This window comes from Limanda limanda, chromosome 7 (assembly GCF_963576545.1).
Source record: "Limanda limanda chromosome 7, fLimLim1.1, whole genome shotgun sequence".
In the NCBI taxonomy this organism is placed as follows: Eukaryota; Metazoa; Chordata; class Actinopteri; order Pleuronectiformes; family Pleuronectidae; genus Limanda; species Limanda limanda.
Window position 1 is genome coordinate 9,634,905 of NC_083642.1, and position 21,262 is coordinate 9,656,166.

The window sequence follows — 21,262 nt, forward strand, 5'->3', positions numbered from 1 at the left end:
GTTATCAAAGAGATCTGCTGTGATCATTAGACACAACTCACTCCATCTTTATTCCAGATGTTCCCCTAAATGTAGCTTTTTCTAGTTTCTGTTTAAAAATCAGCTGTCATCAAACCACACCGGTCATATGGACCATGGACCCACATTACGCTTAATTTACGCATGAGCGTAACGCAGCTATATAAAGTGAACTCGTGGTTCCATGTGAGCTCGTAATGACCGGGCTCTTTCCTTTCAAGCCGGGCTCGGTGGATGCCTCTCCATCCCTGCGTGGTTCCGCTCATCTCGGGGTTAATGGTTGGTCATGGTCCCACCTCCTGCCCCCCCACCCACCCCCCAGTCCCCCGGCTCGCTCACATTAGTTCTGCAGATCCGGAGGGTTCCGTCTTTTGGGCACACACACGGCTCGGTAAAGCAGCGTGAAAGTGCAACCAGATGGGCACCTCAGCACAACTTTCCGGTTTCTGACATTCACATTCATCTCTCCAACACACACACACACGCAAGCAGCACCTCATAAATATTCAAACGCAACACATGCGCCCCTCCAACTCAAAAATGCACGAATATGGCGAGTGTTTTTTTCTTTTTGGGTCTTTGGTTGGAGTGTGCGAGCATATTCTCGCAACTCTGAATAGAAATTAGTAAAAAAAAAAGACCACGAACGTGTCAGACACTGAATAAATCAGTTTGCCAGCGATCCTCTGAATTCATGCACTAATTAAAGTTGATGCTAAATCGTGCGCAATCGCCTGTGCCTATTTACTGTGCCCTCCTCTCACTCCTCTCTTCTCCCACCCAGTCACTTGCAGCTTTCACTATGAGGCAGATAAGTGCAACATAATGACCCCTCAACTGCACCGCACAATGACAGACTGCAGGGATAAGGCTCGGTGTGGGTCAGAGCTGTCAGCATCAGATATCACCGGGGAGGTGTGACCGTGCGCTGCGGTTTGGTGCTGCTCAATCAAACACGACAGTCCACGGAATTAAGCTGTGTGTGTGTGTGTGTGTGTGTGTGTGTGTGCGTGCGTCTGTGTGTGTGTGTGTGTGTGTGTGTGTGTGTGTGTGTAAGTGGGGTGGAAATGCTCTCTACTGTGTTTATAATGAAAAGAATGTCCCTGGTGACCCGCTCTGACTTTTGGAAGTACAGGCTGCGGTGAGAGGGGCCTTCCACCCAACCTGTTTCCCTCCTGATAAGAAGTGACACCTCCTTGTGTTCAGACCCCCGGCTTCCTCACGAAAGACCACTCACTCAAACAAAACACAGCATTTCAACCACTTGGGGAAAACACATGAAGGGGATACAAGACAAAGAATGTAAATCTGAAATCTAAACATTTTTATACTTGTTTCTTAGTAGAAACACTTGACATAATACATTTACCTTACCCTTACCTTAACCATCCACACTAAATGCCTAACCCTAACCTAATTATAACCCTTAACCCTCAAACAGCCCATTGAATAAGTGAGGACCGGTCAAAATGTCCTCAGGGTCTATTCTTAAAATGGTCCTCACATAGATATAAGCACAGGAAAACACAGAGTCATGTCTCCATGGCTTCAGAGGACATTACATTGATTTTCTGGAGACTTATACTCTACATTTACTTGCTTAACCCTAACCTTAACCGAACCATAAAACATGTCTTCACCTCATTATTTAAATGATTAACACCCACATAAACACACACAGGGAGACAGAGACAGGGCAATAAAGAGGGCACAATTTAAACTGTTAAATAAAAACGTAAAGCTCATGAGTTAGTCAGGAATGCACTTTATTTATTCCACACTTAGAAAAGGACATCAGAAGGCACTAGAGTGGTTTAGCACACAACCCTACATCACAAAAGATACTGCAAGGTCAAGCCAAGGTCAAGTCACTCAAGTTTGTCTGCTGTTCCCCACAACTGCAGAAATCAAGACAGAGAACAAATCCGCATCCTGCCGTTTTAATTGCATGAGAGGAATTAGGTTTGAACGACATTTTGAGAAGATGTTCCTCTGTGTGGGTTCTAGCTTTAGACAAGGATGACAGTGATCCTGACCTGAGTCAACTTTTCTTATCCCACTGATGAAGCCTCAATCAAAGGTTTCTCCAGCGTCAGTCTGACCTATGTGTTATCTAGCCGTGTGCTAAAGTGCAGCTGTACAGTTCAAATGATCACGCTAATCTGTTAGGAAAGCAATGAAATGCAGGTGGGAATATTAAATGTGCCCGGTCATCCCGTCGTGTCCTTGAGATGTTGAGGAAGAGAGTGAGTGGACGCTGAGCCGAGGAAACTGTACTCAAAGGAAGCAAAGGTGCAAACACACGGCCGAGGATCTGGAGTCAAGTTCATGTTCAGATTGTGAGTCCTCTCATCGATATTCCTCAAAAGTTATGTCTGCCAAAACAATACATTCTTGACATCCAGGCGAGACATTCGTGGCAGATCTGACTAAAAGCTAAACCTGCTGAGCCACCTCAGCTTTTCCCGTCCTGTCAGGTCGGACCCTCCGGGTGCGCAGGCATCCCTGGGGTAACTAGGGTTTGGCACTGGGTGGTTACACCATAACAAAGTGTACACGTAGAAAAAGAAGGATGGCTACAGAGATAAAATGCAGGGAGAGTGTTGGAAAGCACAGTATCACATACAGGCAGTGTGCATTGGACTGGTGTGGCAGTGGAGATGACTTGCACTGTGGATATGAAGCAGCAGCAGCATTCCTGATCCAGCTGAGATGGAGCTGGAAAAGCACCAGTAGTCTCTCTTTCCTAACCTGATCACATTAAATATGGCCGGAGGGTGAGGAAATTACCCCGGCAAATTAATTTTACTGAGACAATGACCTTTTTTCCATCGCTTTTAAAAGCAAAAATGGTTCCTTCGTAGTTTTTCATAATGAACACATGCAGCATTGTATACATGTTGCAATTATGGCAGATGCTTGACAATAACCAGATGTTCTCTCTGTGTTTGTGCTGTCTCTAGTGTGAGCAGCCCATCGTAGCTCTTCACTCCATTTTGTCTTCATGAGTCATTGTTATATCCCCCCTTCAACACAGTTTTTCCTGTTATACTCGAGTAAAGGAAACGATTAAAAGCATGTCATCTTTGTCATTAGAAATGTGAGGAAGCTCAAAACAGTCTCTAGTCATCATGACACCCAAACGCCATGTTCAGTCAATTTCATCACAGCAAGAAAGGAGCAGCTCCCTGGAAGGTTTTCAGCCGTGGTTCAAATCGACCGGTCACAGCGAGGAGAGCGTTCTCTTCCTCCACTCAACCACATCATCACATTTGCGTGTCTACAATTGAAAAATGGGTCTTTTGGAGCAAATCGCCAGCCCCGTATTTCCTGACTAAACTCCCCTTCATGTAGAGTGACAGGAGTGTAATGCTACATGGTACTGAATAAAATAACATAGAAAATAAAAAATAATATTATTAGAAATAATAACATTATAATTGATTAAAACGCTAAAGATAAAAACAGTACGTGGCTGTATTCTCTGAGAGATACAACACAGCCGTTCATCTCAAAATGTAAACAGTCTTTTCCTTCCTAAGGTAAAATCACAAGTGTTCCCAACAGTTCTCTGTTTCTTCCACTTTGTCTTGATTTCCAGGGCGTGTCCGAAAGTGCTCAGCCGAATTTCCAGTGCCCGGCCACACAGCTACCCCCCCGACGGCAGTCACGTTCTGCAAACATCCTGCACGACTGTGGTTACAGTTACATCACCAAAGCAACATGTGCTGGCGCTGGTCTGGTCATCCCGGTGGCTGCAGAGCGCGGTGCGTGTACCCGGAGAGAGCGTCCCAGTTCCTCCACAAGAAGGCCAGCAGGAGGATGAGGAGGAGGGTGGAGAGGGAGCGTGAGCGTGTCTTCATCAGGGGGACCACACAGTTGGCCACAGTTGAGACAAAGACCAGAAGGACGGCCATAAGGGCCAGCAGCACATTGATAAGTTTTCCCAGGAGGGTCCTGGCCGTGGCATTTTCCAGCCCCTCCAACTGGACGACCTGCTGCTGCTGCTGCTGAAGCTCCATCTTGGAGATCCTGGTCTGACAGGCCTCTAGCGCCTCCTGCAGAGGACACACAGGGAGAGAGAGGGTCAGCAAAGTCCCAATCTTCACACATATTAACAAAACCAACAACACACTAGACACCCAGTGGCATATTTACTCTTCAGGACTGCTTTGATTGGTTTCTATTATTCATTCTCCTGAATTTCAACCCCACCGCAAACTAAAACGTCATTAAAAAACATATACTTAAATTGACATCTCTCTGATAGGGTCAATTAAAAGCTAACATCCTCATACAGTTAGAATTTATGGCTCAACTGCACTTTACAGGTGAACATAATAAAGATCATAAAGTGACCACAGAGTATATTTCATAGAACACTATCACCCCCTGCTGTCAGGGAAAGGAACTGTAGCACGGGGGCAACTTGAGCTGGAAATGCATTTCCCACTTGTCTGCACACAAAAAAATACACACACAAACCCAAGCCCTCATAACATCATGGAAGGACGGGAGTAATACGAGTCATGTGGAAGGAAATGCTTTTGTTTTGAACAAACAGACGTGCCAATGGAAAGACTGGATTCTGTCTCACCTTCCTGTTTCATGTGTCAATATAAACAGATGAGATAATGCCTGCAAGTGTTGTGGGTTGTGTGACCACCTCAAAGTTTCAGCTTAAGTTTAAAACTGACACCGTGACTGTCTCGTCTGAGGAAAATTAAGACATGCAGGGATATTGAAAATAATAAGGATATTTACTGAAAACTTTTTGTTACTTTTCTTATCACAGTAACTCAGTGTTACTTTGACAAGGATTATTAACAACACCACGAAGATACAAATCCCACTTTGAAAAACATCTACGATAGAAAGAATGGAACAATAGATTAATATCGGTGTGAAATTTAATAAAATAAAAAACTATTTTTAAGACGAGTGGTTCATTTATGCTTTTTCCTGCATTTACCAATATTATAACTTGTTTATCCTTTAATATAATACATACAAGTGAGTGCATTCAGCAGTTTATTGCGTTTGCACAAAATGTCAAAAGACAATAACATTAACAGAAGTGCTTCTTTGACTAAAGGCTCAAATTCAGTTAGTGCATTAGTAAATACATCTGAAATGTCATGTGCCTTGTCGTTTGTACTTGACCTTCAACATGAACACATCTCTTTCTGCAAATACTTTACCAGATAAAATCCTCCTTACAACATGTATTTACATTTTGAAGTACAAATAAGAGAATAAGATTTGACACATTGGAGTAGATGTGCTTGTGGACCTGATGTACAAACCTGGATGTCTCTGGCTCTCTCATACGACTGGTAGGCGATCTTCTCCTCCATGCTGGCCAGCTCCTGTTTGAGGTTCAGGATCTCATTCTGGTGAAGTTCTGTCAGGTCATTCAGCTGCTCCTCCAGACGTTCACACCTGAGGACACAGACACAATAACACAAAGACACGTGAGAGTCGGTGGGATAATTAGCTTCAACAAAGAGCCACATGCAGGAATTAGCAGAAAACAGACCCTGAAGGCGTCTGACCACATGGCACTTGACCTAACTGATGACTCGCTCTGACAAGATTAGGACATGCTTACTCATCTGCTGATCCAACCGGCCAATCAGAGAGTCTGCATTACAAGACTGACCAATGGGAAGTGCCAGGCAGGAGGAGATAGATCTATACTGCTGTTAAATCTGGCAGGCACATACAATTGGATGGACAACACAGGACCAGAATAGACAGAAGGCTGCCCTAGTGTAGGTTAGACTGAATTACTTTAGTTACATTTGAACAGAAACAAACAGGTAATATGAAGATCTGTATACTTGTATTCAACATACATTTAATGTCGGGTGGTGGGATCTGATTTATTCTAATTTCTTGAGTTTCTTTTTGAAGGCGTCAAATTGATGAGTCTTTTTATACACTTAACAACTAATTAATTATATTATTTGATTATTTCAGTAAGTTCATCACAGGCTGCAAAGAACCAATTACTTTTAATATTATCTTGTGAAAACAATTTTATTGGATTGGTCTAAAAAAAAAAAAATCAGAAAATAGTAAAAGTCCATGGTCATGCATTTAAATTATTTAGTTTTTATAATTTCTGTCGATCGGTTCTTTGATTCAGCTCTGAATTTATCAAAAACATTATTTTCAGTCCTGGTTGAGTCACATTTTAGACACCTCTCAGTTAGGTTCGAGATGGATTAAGTCCCAGAGGAGCTATACAGCATCGTGATAGGTGGATAAATGATGATTCCCTGTGGGTGCGCTGAAAACAGCTCCTGAGTGGTCACTACTATTTTGGTCTGAGAGGACAAAAGCAGAATCCTCTGGACTCAGATGGACATTTTAGGAAGAAAATGTTCTTTCATTATAACTTCCTGTTTTATCATTGCTGACCCTCTTAATCCTTGTGCCCTCTGCTCAGAACATTCTGTAGGAATGTGAACGTGTTTGTTTTAAGGCCATCTGCCCAGAGAAGCCTCACACAGAGTCCTTATGCAGAGCAGGGACGAGGGCTGAAATAACAGTGGAGATTCTTAGACTTAGAGGACACTGGTGAACTGTGCAGGTGTTGAGGAGCTCTAGGTGTTAATGTAAAACTGCTCTCTCACAACGACAAAGCTCAAATTCTTTTAAATGCAGTCAAGTGGCGATTAACATTTAAACACTCTACACATGCTTTAGTGACGTAGAGCAGCAGAGTTGGTCACTAAAACAATCCTGTTTATGAGGGGTACACATTAAACAATAAGACTGCCACTCTGCATAATATTAATGTCAATGTGACCTTGGCACATATGTGTTGAGAGAAATAAAGGCAGCACTTCACGTGAGCTCTACATGATTCTGCCGATGAGGTCCAGGTCCAAGGTTTAGTTTTTATCCGCTGTGAGCTGTCTTTGATAAAAGAGCTGTCAGAGCACAGGCGGGGGGGGGGGCAGTGCTGCCTGAGATGATACCTCAGATAACACAGTGATAGGAATGATCAGTGCCCAAAGTATTTTCTAAATATAGAAGTCCTTCCTGATTACACACTGTTGGACATTTAGGGGATTTCCTGTGTTGACTGGTTATGCTTGAGAAATATGTGACACACTTATAATTGTTCTCTTGTCTCTGTGTACCTGAAGCGTTCCTCCTGCAGTGCTTGCATTACAACTGAGTAGTCTCTCTGATAGTGGCTCTTCAAGCTGTCAAGGTTCTCCTCTAGCCGGGCCTGGCCCTCCCTCAGATCCTGCACCTCCTGCAGCAGCATGTCCAGGCTCGAGCTCTGACTCCTCTCCAGTGTGTTGCCCTTGGAACTGGGTGGGCCCCCGGGTGCTCCCGTCGTGCTGTTGGCTCCGGCCGAGCCCGACGTTGCACTGGAGCAGTCTTCCTCGCTGCCGAACTTGGGGCTGGACTGGAGGTGATTCCCGGCGTTGCCAAGGGAACGTCCGCCTGCCCCTGTCACGCCTTCATCCAGCGTCGGGTCGTCCAGAGAGTCTTTGAGTCCGGGGATGTCTTCGGCGCTTCCGAATTTGTGGCGAATCAGCGAGGCGATCTCTCGGGGTTTGGAGACGACGGCGCCTGCAGCAGAGTGAGTGGCGTGGGAGATGCTGGACAGGCCGCCCTTGACGCTGTCGACCACCCCTTCACTAAAGCCCGTGACTCTCGCTCCGACACCCTTCAGTCCTTGCTGCATGTCTCGCAGAACATCCTTGGGCTGCCGTGGGATACCATTGTGCTCCACCTCCCGCAGCTTCCGGTGGTAGTGCTCCAGTTTCCTCTGCAGCTGCTGGATGGTCTGCGCCGACTTTTGGTTCTTTTTCTCAAAAACCTGACAGCCACAGAACAAGGCTTCATAAATGAGCGCAATGCACATGACACTATACCTTGACATTTACGGAGATCTGCCCCGAAACTCTAGGTACGATCAAAACAGAAGCAAAAGATTGAATCTTTCACACAGCTGACGTCTCATAGAATTCATTCTTAGTTTTTACCTGTTTTATGCGTGTGCTTTGCTGTTTGTCGGCGTTGTTGGCCAGTTTGAGGTACTCGGCAACGTTGTCATCCCGCGCCGTCTGCTCGATCTTAATCTGCTCTGTAAGCTTGAGGATTTTCTGCTGCAGCTGGGCGATGGCCTGCTTGGTGCGCTGAGGGTCGGGGGTGCTGTCCTCACCCACTGGGTAGGAACCGTCTGCCCCGTAAGACACAGCAAGGGGCGTTTGGCCCAGGCCACTCACCTCCAGCCGGTCGATCTGAAGGGAGAGCACAGCAGAAGACGAGGGGTTACAAGAGATTGGGGTATGCAAAGGATCAGAATATGGAATGAGGAATTACATGTTGAGGTCATTTTGCTGACACAATGAAAAAGGGAGGCTTCTGCATTTCAGTCTGGAAGGAGAGCGGGTAAAAAGGAAACTCGTGGTCAGGTTGTGTGAAGAGGAAGGATGGGGGAATTTTCGTTTTTCATTCAGGGATTTACAAAGAAAAGAAAGTGGAACAACTCAATAAAACAAAACTCAATACTTCCAGGTGTGGATCTAGAAATATCCACAAATCTTGGATATCCTGATTAAACAAACAGGAACAAACGGAAAACAGTATCAGCAACAGGGAGCGACTATAAATCGACAAGACTGACAGGATGTTTGATTTTCATTTACAATGGTTTCACAGATCAATAATATTTGTCTTTTCAGATACTGACCTGATTTTGTCAAAAGGCCACAAAGCATTAGGGGGGGATCAAAGACACTATCTAAATTGAGTTTTTCCTGTATTCTATCAAAACCTGTAGATAAATTCGCCCCGAGCAGATAATGAACTTCACACCTTCGAATCACAGGCAGACGGAGTGATTAATTTCCTTGACACCTCAGCGGAAGAACACTCATCACTGAGGGATGGTGATAAAAACTATTATTCTCATCAGGCACACCACGTAAAAAACTAAAAAAATGGAGCTGCTGAACCACGACAGAGACCAAGCTGAGGAAGAGAGAGAAGCACAAGTGTCTGGTGTTATTCACCTCGGCACTCAGCTTGTTTAATAGGCTTGCCATTATAAATCATTACCCCCCATACACACACACACACACACACACACACAAACACACAAACGCAACACACACGTCAAACTCACGCACCACAGGCTCACCTCACCTGCCCTCATGGACGTGACTAATTGATGACAGACACCACAGCCTACACACCACAACAGCACCCGGAACAAAAACCGAAACTCCTCATAAAGTTTTATAAAGTAAAGAGAAACTGTCCCCGAAACTGTTTTCCGATTCCTGATCGATCATCTTCAATCACAAAAACTGTGCGCAAAACCACGCGTAACAAAAAGCAGCGCTCACCTTCCCATTGGTCAAACGGATAAATTGTTCCCAGTGCATTTTGTCGTCCACCTTGAACTGGTTTCGTGTGTTTTCATGTGCACTGACACTGACACGCTACCCGGCTCGCTCCCGGTGTGCTGCCTGAGCGACCGGCTTGTTGTGAAAGTGGATCCACCTGAAACTGTGTTTACCGGGAGAGAGAGAGGAGAGCTCCTCCCCCTTCTCCTCCTCCCAGCTGAGGAGGTGACATCATCCTCAGAGCAGCAGCCAATCAAACCCACAGGAAGCAGAAATAGATCCTCACTCACTGACTAGTATTTGTATAACTATGAGGCACACTGTGAGAATCTAAGAATCACAATCAACCTTATATTGACTCTCATGTGCAAACAGAGAAGTGGCAGATTGTCAGCTACAGCTACTGAAGTCCTAACAAGCTCCTTTCAGGTTCTTGTACTCCAGGATTTCCTTCTCCTTCATACTAAAAGGAGAAATGTACGTACCCTGACTCAACAATAATTGAATATTTTGGCAGTACAAACTGTTCAGTTTATAATATATGATGTGTTTTAGATTCAACTGCCCAATAGTATAATTAGAATGGCACTTATAAGAGTGTGTACTTCCCCCACTGACCAATCCTCCCCTCATGAAACCATATTTAAATTCACGAGATCATGATTTCTATTTTCAACCTGCACCTAATTGCAGACGCTCATAAATAAATCAAATTTTAAAATCTTCTGTGTGGCAATATTAAAGAAAGTGAGAAAAAAAAAATCTGAATCTATATCACAATGTGATGGATTCTTCCCGGAGCCATAACACATCTTTCCACCACGTCTCCTGGTTTTTCTACTTTCACACTTGATACTTACAGGTAACATTTAAATACTTTTACTAATGTGACATTATGAGTGCAGGACTTTTACATGTATTTAAGTATTTTCACAATAAAGTGTTTCACAAAGGACAAATTCACTGGACAATACAGCCACAGACATACAAGTAAAGATTTTAAACCATACAACTGTAGGGTTAGGGCAAGTGCCACTGTGTGATTAAAATCACACATTGGCACTTGCTTTACCACTGTAGGGAATTATTACTGATGAATATAAAACAGTCGATGAGATCGATGCACAACAAACATATTAACCAGGGAAGTATGAGCAGCACAAACAGACACACAAAAACAAACACACCAAATGACTGCTTATCAGTAGGTCAGACTTTCACAACCACGATTAGAACGTTTCTTTACAACAAAACGTGTGTAACAGTAATAGACGTGTGTAACTAATGTTTGTGATCAGAAATATCATGTGTGAAGTAAAATCCTACACTTGGGAGTCTGGGACATGACGAGAGACTAAATCCACTATCATCTCCCAGACTCTCTGTCTGTATCTGTGCCAGCCAATAGAGAGGAGGAGCCCGAGAGGACAAGAAAAACCAGTCCGACATCTCTTTACCGCATACACACACTCAGCCAAGGGCACATTCCTCTGAGTGCTGGGAGACGCTGCACATTTGGAAATTGATTTAAACCTTTCGGGGTAATTTGACTTTCAAATGAACAACTTTGCATTCTGTTGATAACTGCTCGGCAGCATTAAGCGGCCTAGAGGAAGTGGTCAATTTGATTAATTAATGACGTGTGCAACAAGTCTAATCGTTGTTAAATCCTCTTGTCGGGCACACGCGGCGATCAAACGAATCACGGAACTAGAATAGCCTGCCGGGCTGGCACAGAAAAGAACCAAGAGGTGACGCTGCAGAATAGCATGTGGTCCATTCTTGGCTATAAACAAAACAGTATTTATAGCTTTTATGAGAGAAAGCCTGAGTAAAGTGGCAGTTTACATCCACATGAGTGTGGCATGGGGCAGATGACGGAATTATTTGAATTGTCAAACATATGCCCTCTGACTTAAGATATAGATAAAGAGGGCAAAGGACAACGCTTTGAACTGGATTGCCCTGCAGCCGAGAGCAGATAGAGGTCCTGGACTCTGTGATAAGGAGACCGAGTGGCCTGTACACACTGGCACCAAATCGCCCTTTCATTGATCGAAAATGTCTCTGTCAGCAGAGCGCCTCAGTTACATAAGCAGAGGAGTCACAAACAGCTGGTCAGTCGGTGTTGTGCCCTCTTTTCCAGCGTCACAGGCAGCTCGTATGTCTACAACTGGTCACTGCATACTTATGATCTCATTTTTCATGCAGGCTCCCGGAAACTGTTGTAATGCCACACATAGCAAAGAGATGCTTCGTCCCCCGTCCCTGTTCCAGTCACCAAACAAATTACGATCAGTGTCGTCCCTAAACGGTCCAGTTTTTCTGTGATTAATCACGCATGTAATTAAAGATGGTGAGCTGAAGGATTAAGCTAATTTCCCAGGGTTAACAGAGCCAAACATGTTGATGCATTGAGCCGCTGAAGCAAGAAGCGACAGGCGCTGCATCACCAGAGTCTGTGTCGCCTAATGAGGGAATGTGTGTGTGTGTGTGTGTGTAGGTGTGTGTGTGTGTGTCTGTTTGTAATTGGGGGGCTGCCTCATCCCACCTGATTAGATTTTATCTCTAAAGCAGAAAGACAAAGAGTCTGCACGGACCTGTCCCGCTTGCTCCTCGCATGCGTCACTTAGACATTCTTAAAAGAGTGTTGATTTTTTCGCCTGCCATGGGCCAGGTTGTGCAACAGCCCCTGATCCAAGTAAAGCTGGTTAGAGCTGTGAAAGCCCAGACTTACCTCGGATCCACCGGAAGCCTGGGAAAGGCCTCGGCCAAACCTAAACACTGACCTGTGACTATGAGTCTAACACAAACAGACATTTAGAAAACATCACCGCGCTAATGTTATTAGGAAATGCATCACACATAATTAGATGCACACAACAAGCACATCTTGTACTGGCTGATCTCTTGGGCCACACAGGAAACCAAATGTGCTCCCAAGTGTGTTGATGAGATGATGCTGTCATGATTCATTTTCATTGTTCGGGCAATCTCTTAATTCTTGTTTCTCTGGACCCAATAATTCCAGACAGGCCATACCTGCATCTCTGTCCTGTTTTAATCAAAAGGCGAAATTCCTTGTGTTTCACCTGCTTATATTGAAATAGGACCTGTCATCCAAAAGGGACCCGGAATGACAATTCACATACTTAAATTGAAAATATATATGCTACCCTTATTGGAGACAAGCCACTGCAGCACAGCAGGTATTATAACAACCAATTTTTAAAAGACAACTGTTCATCCATCATCTATACATCTTATCCTGTGAAGCAGGTCACCAGCATATTGGCCAACATACAGAGACTAACAACCATTCACACACACATCTATGGACAATTTAGAGTCTAACCCTGTCAACCCAACCCTAAGCTGAATGTCTTTGGACTGAGGATCACATAGGATTTTGCCTGAGGACATTTCGGAAGGCAGACTGGAGGAGCCAGGGATTGAACCCTCAACCTCCTGGTAAGAGGATGACCCACTCTACCTTCTGAGCCGTGTCATTGTGTTGTGTAGGAGCTGTTGTGGACACACAGGACTGTGCTCTCCCTCTCCTGATGCTGAAGCTGCACAGTGGTCTCCCTGTCATCCCTCGTGTGTAATACTCTTCATGCCAATCACTGTATTTACAATCAGACAGCAATAACGTTTTGTTATGTTCAACAGCTAACCATTTTCAAGATTCAAGATTCAAGATCTTTCCAACAATAGATTCATTATCTTTCCAACACTAGTGCTAGCTGTCTAAACTAACTACAGCAATAATCTAATCTTCTGACAGAGGTTATCTTTCAATTCTGAGAGAATTTACTGTTCCAAATATACTGAAGATGCGTTGTTAGAGCCTGTTTTAACTGCAATATCGCTTCTTTAATTGTTTAATCTGTTTTGTGTCAGCTGATATATAACACGGCTGATATATAACACGTGCAACTCAGTGCAGAACATATGTTTGGAGTATTTCTAGTGTGTATCGATGCTGCATTTAACTTTAAGTACGGAGAAGAAAACACACTCATTACGTTATTTTGTTAGATGACTCCGGTGAGGTTAGGTTCAGTTAAGTTAAGGCTGAGATGTTCTGATGGACAAACATTGGAAACAGATTCATTCTTAAGCGTCTTATCACTCACTGATGGATATCTACAGCTTTACCAGGTCAGGGTGAGTTTGAATCCTGTTTCCTCCCTTGACTGACAGCTGCTTATTTTATAAAGACATGCATTTTTACATCCTGTATTAAAAATGAAACAAAATCAGAATACCATTTGTTTTATTTTAGACTTAAAGATTATATAATGGTCTTAAGAACAGTATTTAGTGTAAACATGGCTGTCACAAAGAACAGCATAGAGCAGCGCTGTGATTGTTGTGGATACAAACATTTCAGTCTGAAACGCTCAAGTTGTCTAGACCTCTTTCCATTTTCTTTTACACAAAAAACCTGTTATGTTCACAGTGGTCAAGGTCAAGTTTCTGTAAGTTAGTATGTGAGCGAGTGCAAAGGAACTGTACCTTGTTGGTTGCTATGCCTCGCATTCCTGCTGAGCAGCGGTGAGCTTCCCGTGGTGTCAGCTTGTGAAGCAGCAGTTTCACAGAGATGTAAAAATGACACCATGAGGAAAGTGTGATTTCAGGCTTCTTATTTAGGGAACCTGTTCTGCTCCTCACCTCTTCTCTGAAATATGGAGGAGGTGCGGCGCTGATGTCATGGTACAACAGAGTTTAAACGGCTGTAGCCGGGCTTATCTTACAGAGTCCAATATCCATGAGGGACGGGACCTTGGATCCACGGAGGACATAAGATACGGGGTCTAGGTGAACGCCTAGAACTGTACATAAGTATTTGTGTCATTTACCTACTTGTAAATAGTTATTTCAGATCCTAGAGCTGTCTCCTCTTTATTTATACCAATGATTTCTCTGTGACTCACCCTAAATCAAGGACAATGGTTTCTGGTTTGAGAGAGTGAACTTCAGACCCTGCAGTCTGGTAATCCGAAAGTGAGGTCATCTCAGCAACAACATGATGGTACAGATTAAACCTGATGTATTTCATTAAACAGATAAAAAATAAACAGTGTGGTGTGTTGTTATCTAAACTGGATAGAAATATATGTTTGTAATGGAGATCAGACTTTTGTTTCCTTTCAGGGGATCCAGTGCGGGAACAATGAACCCCATTCAATATGGAAAATTATATAACTCCACGTGATGCCGGACAAGTGGTAGTTTACTCAACACATGCATAACACTTAATGTTGCACTCACACACATACACATATAGCCAATGTCCACAAGTCTATTTCCTAAGGAATTTAGGGGGTGTGAGAAAAGCCCCTTGTGTCTAAATCCAAAAGAAACAGAGCACCCGAGAGAGCAGGTCCGAGGAGGAAGAGAGAGAGAGAGAGAAAAAAAACTTGGCTCCACTATCACAACAAAGACTTTAAATCCCTGTGATGTCAGGAAAATTCCTTTTCATTAGAAGTGACTGCACTCCAGCCAGAAATATTGAAGGGTTTCAACACAAATCACATCATATATCACAGGACAAACAGAGACACTTTAACTGGCAGCCATGTAAACACAAAATATGTAAACATGTAGTGTAATCATGACATAGGCTTCAATCATTATCCTCTCACCACTATGCCGATGGAGGGGGGGTGGGTGAAGTGCTTGAGTCCACAAAACACTTCTGGAGTCTCAGTGGTAAACAGAGTTGCAGCAGAATCCAATACAATTGAAATAAATTGTGACCTCTTCTTCAGACAAAATAAAACAACAGAATAAAACATAACATGCCTCCATACTGCTCCTGGTGGTGTCATCCGAGTGTCCACAAGCCCCGACATTCATGTTCGACTTGAAACAGTCCATTTTTAGCCAAATGGACATTTAGATACCACCACAGGAGCAGTCTAGAGGCATGTTATGTTTTTTTTCTGTTATTTTATTACATTTGAAGTCTAGGTCCCCATTGACTTCAATTGCATCGTATTCTGCTGTTACAAAGTTTACTTACGAGACTCCAGAAGTGTTTTGTGGACTCAAACACTTCACCAACCCCTCCATCGTGGTGGGGAGATAATGAGTGGATTTTAATTTTTCAGTGAACTATCCATTTAAGTCAAACAAACGCACACACATAAGATTAGCACTCAGTAGGAGGCATACCTTCAAACTGCACCATATTTCTCAAAATCAAAGTGTTATCTGTCCCCTAAATATTTTTTTCATCAAGATCCACACATAATTCTCTGATTCTCTAAATTGTGAAAAACTCCCGGATCGAGATCCAAAATGTAATGGGTTATTCCCTTGCTAATTAACAGACCTACTCAGAGACAAACACCAATGAAAACATTTCCTCAGGGGAAATAATAATAAGTGTAGACTCACGGTGGTGGTGGGAGTAGGAAGTGGAGAGGTGTCAGCGGTTACCAGGTTGAGGATGACCTCCATGGCAGGAAGGCGCATGTGCACGGCTAAGTCTATGTGTCTGTTTGTTCTGTCTATCTGTCTGTGTGTCCCTTGGGAGACGACCCCAGCCGGGGAAGAGGGGAAACACGCGGCCCTGTGAGAGCGCTCATCACTCAGGACACTTCTCCTAAACAAAGTCCACTTGACTTTAAGGCCACTGGACAAAGACGCCACTTGGCAACTCTTACTGGAGTTACTGTTGGCTTGATTAAATATCCAGATCCATAGTGCGCTCAGTCCCTCCAGCGGTGAACCATGACTACTGGAAGCTGCAGAGTCTCTAGAGTGTTGTGCTGCTGGTTCACAGAGCAGCAGTTCCTCAAAGCCCACGACTGTGCTTCAGAAGAAAAATGTGCTCTGCAGTACACAGCGCCCAGCAGAGCCAATGGATCACACGTGCATGCGCTTCATCAAGCACGACTCCCACAGACGGCGTGCGCTGACGGGAGAACAAGGACTCCTCTGGAGCAAAGGGTCCGTCTGATGCAGGTTTGAGGCAGCAGAGCCCAGGCGGTTAATCGAATGTGGACTCGCCCGGTTGGGACGGAGGCGAGGGTTACAGAAGGAAGAGTTTACTGTGAAGTGTTCAAAGAGTCCGTCGGGCTTAAAATCCTCAGTGTGAGAACGGAGAGGCAGAGGACGGATGTGAGGGGAGTGAGGGAGCAGACTGGAAAAAAGAGCCCACCAGGAGCTGTCACTGAGAGGGAGACTGAGCGAGCGACGGAGCAGAGGAGAGAGGGGTTGTGTGAAAGCTTGGTAAAAAGTGGGAAGGGAGGGAGGGGAGGGGGGGATGGCTTTTCTTCTGTTGGAGTTTCTAGGCCAGTTCAGCCACCAAAACAGTGGCTAGCTCAGGCAGAAAGAAAAGGAGAAAAATCCTCAGCTCCGTCCGCTCAATTATCACACAGTTTGATTGTCACAGCCAATCAGTTGGCAGAGGGATCACGCCAAAATGAACCACCTTCCGCTGCCTAACAAACTGGGACCAGACTAAGTGTTGCTGCTGACCACTAACGCGTATTGACCCGACTGAACTGTGGGGTTGTATAACACGGCATGCACAAGGAGGGGATGGTTTTGGTTTATGTGTGGAGGACAAACTTACAGAGTCTTACTTACACAGATTACGCAGTCATATGACGATTACAAAGCTGCTATTGAAAACTGTGCATATGTGCGTACACATGACTACGGCCTGCATCTGCGTCACTGCATTGCTGTTCCACGGATGGAAGAAGTTCCTCAGAACTGCCTAGGTCATATTCCACTGCAATTTCACAGCCACAAACATTGTAATCAATTTCATTAAGTGCTAAATTATGCTACCATGGTTTGTGATGAGTGAACAGGTCGAAATGAAACTATCCACTTCACCGACCAGCCAGGGGATACTTGGGGTTATCAAACTGAAGTGCGGGACAGTTGGATGTTGGTGATCTTCACCACATTAAAACACATACAACACGCACATTCATATTCAAAAGCTCCCCCCATGAAAAAGTGTTTTTGAGCCATCACTTCAAAAAAATGTACAAACCAATTAGGAAGACAAAGCAAAGCAGGGAGCGTAAGGGTGAAGCCGAACAAGGGCTACTGAACACTTCTGTGCAGAGGTCGGCAGGAGGGAAGGGGGGGGGGGGGGGGGGAAGCGGACCATGAATACAGGCTTTAATGAGAGAGAGCGGGAGGAGTCAGGGGACGGGTGGGGGGGAGAGTGGGTAGGATTTGGGGGAAAAGCCTGCTTATATAAGAACAAACCCAACTTGCTCACATAAGTGCAAGTGTGTGACATGTACTATAGGTTTGGACCCGCTATTGTATAAAGGGACGCAAGGCAGCATTAGTGGCTCAAGGTGTGAGGCCCTAACATTGCAAAAGAAAGACATAAGCTGCAGGTCAATAAAGTTACTAAATTGTCTTTATATCCCTTTATTTGCAATTCTCCGTACACACAAAATATAGTTTGTTTATATGTTCATTTGAATTTATCTGTCACTTAGGTTGTTAGTAACGTCCTTCCTAAAGTGCAAAGCTAGCTTCAAACTACTGATCCACAATATTGAATTTCACAGTTGAGTTATAAGCCGCAATAAGCTGAAACTCACTATAAAGCTCCATAAGGCAGAGGAAATGTTATATCCTGGTAAAATATTTTCAGTAGATTCATTACTAGATCACTCATCACAAAAAAAAATGCATTACCTCTCATGTATTTTCAACGCTGTCCTTTAGTTTTTTGGTTGGATTGTTTGATTGTGAGTAAGATTACAGAAAAACAACTGCACAGATTTTGTCAACTTTCTTTAACATTGTGGGATCTGGCTTTTTCCCCCAAGGGATAATTAATTAATCTTAATGAAAACAACAGGCATATTTAGGGAACTGATATGTATGAGTGTTGGAACGGCTGAATGTAAGGGCATCAGTGGAGATTTGTGCTCTACTGACTTACAGAGTTACAGCTGATATCTAGCCCCTCATCTTTTAATACTTCACGCATAGCAATTGGTAACTGCTGATCAAATACTGATCTAGCTCCAATCTGTCGGGCTTTTAAATAAGTCTCGAAATCATGCAGTGTGAACCAGGCCTTAGGAACAGCTGGTGCGACTGGTTCGTGGACTGTATGTGGTGGCACAGAGTAAAGTACAGATATAAATACAAGTTAAATGAGGTCTGCTTACAGATGACTTCAGTGCCGATCAATAGTCACTTCGGGAAATCCCACACAGGATCTTTTGATTGACAGGCTCCTTTCAGACATGAGTGCATAACACACATTCCTTGCCCTGCCCTCCGTGTCATTCCAGCCTGAGGTCTAAGACTCCTGTGGAGACTGCATGGCCCCTAGCGGCTCATGGTAGTCCAGGAATACTCAGGCTTTCAGGGTGACTAAGGACATCTTCACACACACACAGTAGCGTGCCTTAATAACATACCGCAAATAGCAAGAGTGGCTCCGCAATGACGGATTCACAGAAGGGGGGGTATACTCATGTCCTGACAAGTGACTGATGCCTGAAAAGAAATGGAGATGTTGGCCTCAAGGGCAGTTCTACCCTATTACTGACACATTAGCTGGTCATAATTAGAGGATAGGATGAACAGTGGTGGTTTGTCACAGGGAGAAAATTACTGTTACTCACACATGTTAGATGAGATGATAATATAGGTTTCAGAAGTGCTCCAGAGTTTGAGAAATATGTATCATCAGGCGTAATGAGACACTATAATTAAATAGAAATGAATTGGAATTAAATGTTCAGATCTAATATCATATTTCAGATGCAGTGGTTTAATTTGTAAGACAAATTGTCCATATTATTCATGAGACGTCATGTTTTATTGATATATTCTCCACTTAACATATAGAGTTAAATCTAGAGACATCTGGGGCCAAACACACATGAGTGATGAGGAAGATTGCACTTTTTTCAAAAGATCCGGTTCAATGATTTTTGTGCTGTTCACACTGTCATTAAGAAATCAGATCTGGGTCACATAGGTGGGGAAAAATTCAGATTCTGTGTGAACGTAATCAGAGACAATCTCCAGCATTAACCATCAATTAATCTTTATATGCAAGTAAGTGTGTCAGAATTTCAAGAACATTTGAAGAAAAAAAAACGGTTGATATCCTTCTGTGGCAACTCTTCTAATGGTTTACAAGACAGAAACATACTGGCCCAGTTTAATGAATATATCCCATTACAATATCTCTTTATCTCTCCCACTCCTACAAACGCATGCATTTAACGCATGGGACCTGACCTGCTGAACTGGTGATGTATGTGGCCAATGAAAAGCAGCACTGCTTATCTACTTAAATAACAGCATCATGCTATCAGGAGATAGGAACTCCTACTGATACAAAGGGGAACACCCAACGTACTGTATATGCATAGTAGTATTCATGAAGAAATCTCTCTGAAGAACTGGTAATACCATTTACCATTTGAATGTAATGATGACATAGTTTTTAAGGTTAAGGTCAGTATTTAACTCTTTAACTACATTTTGGAATAAACCACATAAAATATAAACAAATAGTTAGACAAAAGGCACAAAATCACAATAAAAAAAAAAAGCAACTCTCCTTTTCTTATAGGAAATAAATTGAATTGAAATTTTTCTATGGCTGTGTTTTTTTCCTGGGGCTGGGCTGCATAAAAAAATGACAAATACTGACATTAGTGTTGAAAATCAAGAGTTGTAGTTATAGTTGATAACAAGATGTATGATTTTGAGAATACTTGGGACAATTGCTGTGTGAATCATTTGTCATTTTTGGATAAATTCTCCATTGTAATGTTTACATTTTACTTTTTTTGTACCTGATGGCAGGTATGTTTGTGGAAAACAAAGTCAACCCAAGCGCTCTTTGATGACGTACTTGATTACGTAACTGTTAATCATCTGTCCATCATCGTATAAAGCCCGCCCTGACAATCTGATTGGTCCGAACAACTCCTGTACGGAGATAATTTCTCCCCAACTCCAGACCGAACTTCCCGACCGAAAATGTTGTGGGCGGGGCTAAGTTCGTCTGGCACCCAGGCTAGCACAGTCCCCTAAACAGGTCTATTTTAATCATCAAGATCCATGAATTATTCTGTACGATAAAAAAAAAGAGAGTTAAAAACATACTTCTTCACACTGTTAAAGAAGGTAAGATCTGCACCCTGTTCCAGATCCGCACCGAGTTCTTCGTTGGACCCACACTACATCCTTACATCAAGTTTATTGGTATTCCGTCTAGATGGTTTTTTTTCATTCCAACTAACAAACAAACACCACTGAAATCATTACCTTGTGTTTTACAAAGAGCTTAAGTTTTCTAAGATTTGTCAGTTTGACAAAAGAGACACTGTAAATCTCCAATGCACACTGCCCTGGCCGATGAGCTCATACACAAAGGCAAAGAAAACACCCTGTGTGGAGGGCTCTCGTCATCCAGTGGTGAGAGTCTGGTGAGGCCAGGCAGTGCCACGTTGCCAAAAAGGTTCTTGAAGAATCCACAAGAGAAAGGGAAGAGAGACTGGCTCTGATGTAACTGGACCGGGGTCGGAGGAAGGACAAATTATATAAAGAGTGAGAGTAAAACAATAATATAAAAAAAACTAGGGTTTGGAGAAATCACTGTTAATGAAAGTTAAACATCTAAGAGCAGAATTAACCAAACCATTGTTTCACTGTGGCGACACCAGGGTCCCCTCCATGTGATCGTACATTGTGATGGCTTGCACTGTGGCATGGTTTGGGGGTGTGAGGGGTTACATAAAGGCAGAAGAGCGGGAGCTTTGTTTACACAGACTGAGGTTAATTCAAGCCAAAGAGAAGAGCCAATCATGACTCGGGGCTCGGGCCTTTCTGAACAA

General features: G+C 43.5%; 1 protein-coding gene across 1 annotated transcript in view; it reads right to left on the minus strand.

The window, feature by feature from the left end:
- Positions 1-1,766: 1,766 nt before the first annotated feature.
- The window catches only part of tmcc1a (transmembrane and coiled-coil domain family 1a), a 31,305-nt gene continuing 11,809 nt past the window's right edge, over positions 1,767-21,262 (minus strand). The window contains exons 2-5 of the mRNA XM_061074934.1: positions 8,031-8,288; positions 7,173-7,864; positions 5,325-5,460; positions 1,767-4,076 (exon numbers count right to left, since the gene is read on the minus strand). Of these exons, the coding sequence (XP_060930917.1) occupies positions 3,762-4,076; positions 5,325-5,460; positions 7,173-7,864; positions 8,031-8,288 (1,401 nt within the window). The 3' untranslated portion in view covers positions 1,767-3,761. The remainder of the gene's footprint in view (positions 4,077-5,324; positions 5,461-7,172; positions 7,865-8,030; positions 8,289-21,262) is intronic.